This window comes from Phytophthora sojae (genome assembly GCF_000149755.1).
Source record: "Phytophthora sojae unplaced genomic scaffold PHYSOscaffold_8, whole genome shotgun sequence".
In the NCBI taxonomy this organism is placed as follows: domain Eukaryota; phylum Oomycota; class Peronosporomycetes; order Peronosporales; family Peronosporaceae; genus Phytophthora; species Phytophthora sojae.
In genome coordinates, this window is record NW_009258122.1 from 2,458,992 (window position 1) to 2,465,501 (window position 6,510).

Genomic DNA, 6,510 nt, shown 5'->3' on the forward strand with positions numbered 1-6,510 from the left:
AGGAGACGACGACCGAGACCACGGAGACGACGTACACGACCGTGACGTCGGAGCTGACGTCCGCGCCTTCCACCGAGGCGACCGAGGAGGAGACCGAGGAGACCACGACGTACACGACGGAGACGTCGGAGGTGGTGTCTGAGGTGCCGTCCACCCAGGAGACGACGACCGAGACCACGGAGACGACGTACACGACCGTGACGTCGGAGCTGACGTCCGCGCCTTCCACCGAGGTGACCGAGGAGGAGACCGAGGAGACCACGACGTACACGACGGAGACGTCGGAGGTGGTGTCTGAGGTGCCGTCCACCCAGGCGACGACGACCGAGACCACGGAGACGACGTACACGACCGTGACGTCGGAGCTGACGTCCGCGCCTTCCACCGAGGCGACCGAGGAGGAGACCGAGGTGACCGAGGAGGAGACCGAGGAGACCACGACGTACACGACGGAGACGTCGGAGGTGGTGTCTGAGGTGCCGTCCACCCAGGAGACGACGACCGAGACCACGGAGACGACGTACACGACCGTGACGTCGGAGCTGACGTCCGCGCCTTCCACCGAGGCGACCGAGGAGGAGACCGAGGTGACCGAGGAGGAGACCGAGGAGACCACGACGTACACGACGGAGACGTCGGAGGTGGTGTCTGAGGTGCCGTCCACCCAGGAGACGACGTCCGAGACCACGGAGGCGACGTACACGACCGTGACGTCGGAGCTGACATCCGCGCCTTCCACCGAGGTGACCGAGGAGGAGACCGAGGAGACCACGACGTACACGACGGAGACGTCGGAGGTGGTGTCTGAGGTGCCGTCCACCCAGGAGACGACGACCGAGACCACGGAGACGACGTACACGACCGTGACGTCGGAGCTGACGTCCGCGCCTTCCACCGAGGCGACCGAGGAGGAGACCGAGGAGACCACGACGTACACGACGGAGACGTCGGAGGTGGTGTCTGAGGTGCCGTCCACCCAGGAGACGACGACCGAGACCACGGAGACGACGTACACGACCGTGACGTCGGAGCTGACGTCCGCGCCTTCCACCGAGGTGACCGAGGAGGAGACCGAGGAGACCACGACGTACACGACGGAGACGTCGGAGGTGGTGTCTGAGGTGCCGTCCACCCAGGAGACGACGACCGAGACCACGGAGACGACGTACACGACCGTGACGTCGGAGCTGACGTCCGCTCCTTCCACCGAGGAGACCACGACGTACACGACGGAGACGTCGGAGGTGGTGTCTGAGGTGCCGTCCACCCAGGAGACGACGACCGAGACCACGGAGACGACGTACACGACCGTGACGTCGGAGCTGACGTCCGCGCCTTCCACCGAGGTGACCGAGGAGGAGACCGAGGAGACCACGACGTACACGACGGAGACATCGGAGGTGGTGTCTGAGGTGCCGTCCACCCAGGAGACGACGACCGAGACCACGGAGACGACGTACACGACCGTGACGTCGGAGCTGACGTCCGCGCCTTCCACCGAGGCGACCGAGGAGGAGACCGAGGAGACCACGACGTACACGACGGAGACGTCGGAGGTGGTGTCTGAGGTGCCGTCCACCCAGGAGACGACGACCGAGACCACGGAGACGACGTACACGACCGTGACGTCGGAGCTGACGTCCGCGCCTTCCACCGAGGCGACCGAGGAGGAGACCGAGGTGACCGAGGAGGAGACCGAGGAGACCACGACGTACACGACGGAGACGTCGGAGGTGGTGTCTGAGGTGCCGTCCACCCAGGAGACGACGTCCGAGACCACGGAGGCGACGTACACGACCGTGACGTCGGAGCTGACATCCGCGCCTTCCACCGAGGTGACCGAGGAGGAGACCGAGGAGACCACGACGTACACGACGGAGACGTCGGAGGTGGTGTCTGAGGTGCCGTCCACCCAGGAGACGACGACCGAGACCACGGAGACGACGTACACGACCGTGACGTCGGAGCTGACGTCCGCGCCTTCCACCGAGGCGACCGAGGAGGAGACCGAGGAGACCACGACGTACACGACGGAGACGTCGGAGGTGGTGTCTGAGGTGCCGTCCACCCAGGAGACGACGACCGAGACCACGGAGACGACGTACACGACCGTGACGTCGGAGCTGACGTCCGCGCCTTCCACCGAGGCGACCGAGGAGGAGACCGAGGAGACCACGACGTACACGACGGAGACGTCGGAGGTGGTGTCTGAGGTGCCGTCCACCCAGGAGACGACGACCGAGACCACGGAGACGACGTACACGACCGTGACGTCGGAGCTGACGTCCGCGCCTTCCACCGAGGTGACCGAGGAGGAGACCGAGGAGACCACGACGTACACGACGGAGACGTCGGAGGTGGTGTCTGAGGTGCCGTCCACCCAGGCGACGACGACCGAGACCACGGAGACGACGTACACGACCGTGACGTCGGAGCTGACGTCCGCGCCTTCCACCGAGGCGACCGAGGAGGAGACCGAGGTGACCGAGGAGGAGACCGAGGAGACCACGACGTACACGACGGAGACGTCGGAGGTGGTGTCTGAGGTGCCGTCCACCCAGGAGACGACGACCGAGACCACGGAGACGACGTACACGACCGTGACGTCGGAGCTGACGTCCGCGCCTTCCACCGAGGTGACCGAGGAGGAGACCGAGGTGACCGAGGAGGAGACCGAGGAGACGTCGGAGGTGGTGTCTGAGGTGCCGTCCACCCAGGAGACGACGACCGAGACCACGGAGACGACGTACACGACCGTGACGTCGGAGCTGACGTCCGCGCCTTCCACCGAGGTGACCGAGGAGGAGACCGAGGAGACCACGACGTACACGACGGAGACGTCGGAGGTGGTGTCTGAGGTGCCGTCCACCCAGGAGACGACGACCGAGACCACGGAGACGACGTACACGACCGTGACGTCGGAGCTGACGTCCGCGCCTTCCACCGAGGCGACCGAGGAGGAGACCGAGGAGACCACGACGTACACGACGGAGACGTCGGAGGTGGTGTCTGAGGTGCCGTCCACCCAGGAGACGACGACCGAGACCACGGAGACGACGTACACGACCGTGACGTCGGAGCTGACGTCCGCGCCTTCCACCGAGGCGACCGAGGAGGAGACCGAGGTGACCGAGGAGGAGACCGAGGAGACCACGACGTACACGACGGAGACGTCGGAGGTGGTGTCTGAGGTGCCGTCCACCCAGGAGACGACGACCGAGACCACGGAGACGACGTACACGACCGTGACGTCGGAGCTGACGTCCGCGCCTTCCACCGAGGCGACCGAGGAGGAGACCGAGGTGACCGAGGAGGTGACCGAGGAGACCACGACGTACACGACGGAGACGTCGGAGGTGGTGTCTGAGGTGCCGTCCACCCAGGAGACGACGACCGAGACCACGGAGACGACGTACACGACCGTGACGTCGGAGCTGACGTCCGCGCCTTCCACCGAGGCGACCGAGGAGGAGACCGAGGAGACCACGACGTACACGACGGAGACGTCGGAGGTGGTGTCTGAGGTGCCGTCCACCCAGGAGACGACGACCGAGACCACGGAGACGACGTACACGACCGTGACGTCGGAGCTGACGTCCGCGCCTTCCACCGAGGCGACCGAGGAGGAGACCGAGGTGACCGAGGAGGAGACCGAGGAGACGTCGGAGGTGGTGTCTGAGGTGCCGTCCACCCAGGAGACGACGACCGAGACCACGGAGACGACGTACACGACCGTGACGTCGGAGCTGACGTCCGCGCCTTCCACCGAGGCGACCGAGGAGGAGACCGAGGAGACCACGACGTACACGACGGAGACGTCGGAGGTGGTGTCTGAGGTGCCGTCCACCCAGGAGACGACGACCGAGACCACGGAGACGACGTACACGACCGTGACGTCGGAGCTGACGTCCGCGCCTTCCACCGAGGCGACCGATGAGGAGACCGAGGAGACCACGACGTACACGACGGAGACGTCGGAGGTGGTGTCTGAGGTGCCGTCCACCCAGGAGACGACGACCGAGACCACGGAGACGACGTACACGACCGTGACGTCGGAGCTGACGTCCGCGCCTTCCACCGAGGCGACCGAGGAGGAGACCGAGGAGACCACGACGTACACGACGGAGACGTCGGAGGTGGTGTCTGAGGTGCCGTCCACCCAGGAGACGACGACCGAGACCACGGAGACGACGTACACGACCGTGACGTCGGAGCTGACGTCCGCGCCTTCCACCGAGGCGACCGATGAGGAGACCGAGGAGACCACGACGTACACGACGGAGACGTCGGAGGTGGTGTCTGAGGTGCCGTCCACCCAGGAGACGACGACCGAGACCACGGAGACGACGTACACGACCGTGACGTCGGAGCTGACGTCCGCGCCTACCACCGAGGCGACCGAGGAGGAGACCGAGGTGACCGAGGAGGAGACCGAGGAGACGTCGGAGGTGGTGTCTGAGGTGCCGTCCACCCAGGAGACGACGACCGAGACCACGGAGACGACGTACACGACCGTGACGTCGGAGCTGACGTCCGCGCCTTCCACCGAGGCGACCGAGGAGGAGACCGAGGAGACCACGACGTACACGACGGAGACGTCGGAGGTGGTGTCTGAGGTGCCGTCCACCCAGGAGACGACGACCGAGACCACGGAGACGACGTACACGACCGTGACGTCGGAGCTGACGTCCGCGCCTTCCACCGAGGCGACCGATGAGGAGACCGAGGAGACCACGACGTACACGACGGAGACGTCGGAGGTGGTGTCTGAGGTGCCGTCCACCCAGGAGACGACGACCGAGACCACGGAGACGACGTACACGACCGTGACGTCGGAGCTGACGTCCGCGCCTTCCACCGAGGCGACCGAGGAGGAGACCGAGGTGACCGAGGAGGAGACCGAGGAGACGTCGGAGGTGGTGTCTGAGGTGCCGTCCACCCAGGAGACGACGACCGAGACCACGGAGACGACGTACACGACCGTGACGTCGGAGCTGACGTCCGCGCCTTCCACCGAGGCGACCGAGGAGGAGACCGAGGTGACCGAGGAGGAGACCGAGGAGACCACGACGTACACGACGGAGACGTCGGAGGTGGTGTCTGAGGTGCCGTCCACCCAGGAGACGACGACCGAGACCACGGAGACGACGTACACGACCGTGACGTCGGAGCTGACGTCCGCGCCTTCCACCGAGGCGACCGAGGAGGAGACCGAGGTGACCGAGGAGGAGACCGAGGAGACCACGACGTACACGACGGAGACGTCGGAGGCGGTGTCTGAGGTGCCGTCCACCCCGGAGACGACGACCGAGACCACGGAGACGACGTACACGACCGTGACGTCGGAGCTGACGTCCGCGCCTTCCACCGAGGTGACCGAGGAGGAGACCGAGGAGACCACGACGTACACGACGGAGACGTCGGAGGTGGTGTCTGAGGTGCCGTCCACCCAGGAGACGACGACCGAGACCACGGAGACGACGTACACGACCGTGACGTCGGAGCTGACGTCCGCGCCTTCCACCGAGGCGACCGAGGAGGAGACCGAGGAGACCACGACGTACACGACGGAGACGTCGGAGGTGGTGTCTGAGGTGCCGTCCACCCAGGAGACGACGACCGAGACCACGGAGACGACGTACACGACCGTGACGTCGGAGCTGACGTCCGCGCCTTCCACCGAGGTGACCGAGGAGGAGACCGAGGAGACCACGACGTACACGACGGAGACGTCGGAGGTGGTGTCTGAGGTGCCGTCCACCCAGGAGACGACGACCGAGACCACGGAGACGACGTACACGACCGTGACGTCGGAGCTGACGTCCGCGCCTTCCACCGAGGAGACCACGACGTACACGACGGAGACGTCGGAGGTGGTGTCTGAGGTGCCGTCCACCCAGGAGACGACGACCGAGACCACGGAGACGACGTACACGACCGTGACGTCGGAGCTGACGTCCGCGCCTTCCACCGAGGTGACCGAGGAGGAGACCGAGGAGACCACGACGTACACGACGGAGACGTCGGAGGTGGTGTCTGAGGTGCCGTCCACCCAGGAGACGACGACCGAGACCACGGAGACGACGTACACGACCGTGACGTCGGAGCTGACGTCCGCTCCTTCCACCGAGGAGACCACGACGTACACGACGGAGACGTCGGAGGTGGTGTCTGAGGTGCCGTCCACCCAGGAGACGACGACCGAGACCACGGAGACGACGTACACGACCGTGACGTCGGAGCTGACGTCCGCGCCTTCCACCGAGGTGACCGAGGAGGAGACCGAGGAGACCACGACGTACACGACGGAGACATCGGAGGTGGTGTCTGAGGTGCCGTCCACCCAGGAGACGACGACCGAGACCACGGAGACGACGTACACGACCGTGACGTCGGAGCTGACGTCCGCGCCTTCCACCGAGGAGACCACGACGTACACGACGGAGACGTCGGAGGTGGTGTCTGAGGTGCCGTCCACCCAGGAGACGACGACCGAGACCACGGAGACGA

At 66.4% G+C, this 6,510-nt stretch overlaps 1 protein-coding gene across 1 annotated transcript; it reads left to right on the top strand.

Annotated features, from left to right (window-relative positions):
- Positions 1-5: 5 nt before the first annotated feature.
- PHYSODRAFT_337852 (hypothetical protein) lies at positions 6-6,467 on the top strand (the record flags this gene model as incomplete). The annotated part of the gene is made up of 1 exon (XM_009535539.1): positions 6-6,467. A coding segment is annotated over one exon (6,462 nt), but the record flags the coding sequence as incomplete, so codon positions are not given.
- Between the last annotated feature and the right edge of the window lie 43 nt (positions 6,468-6,510).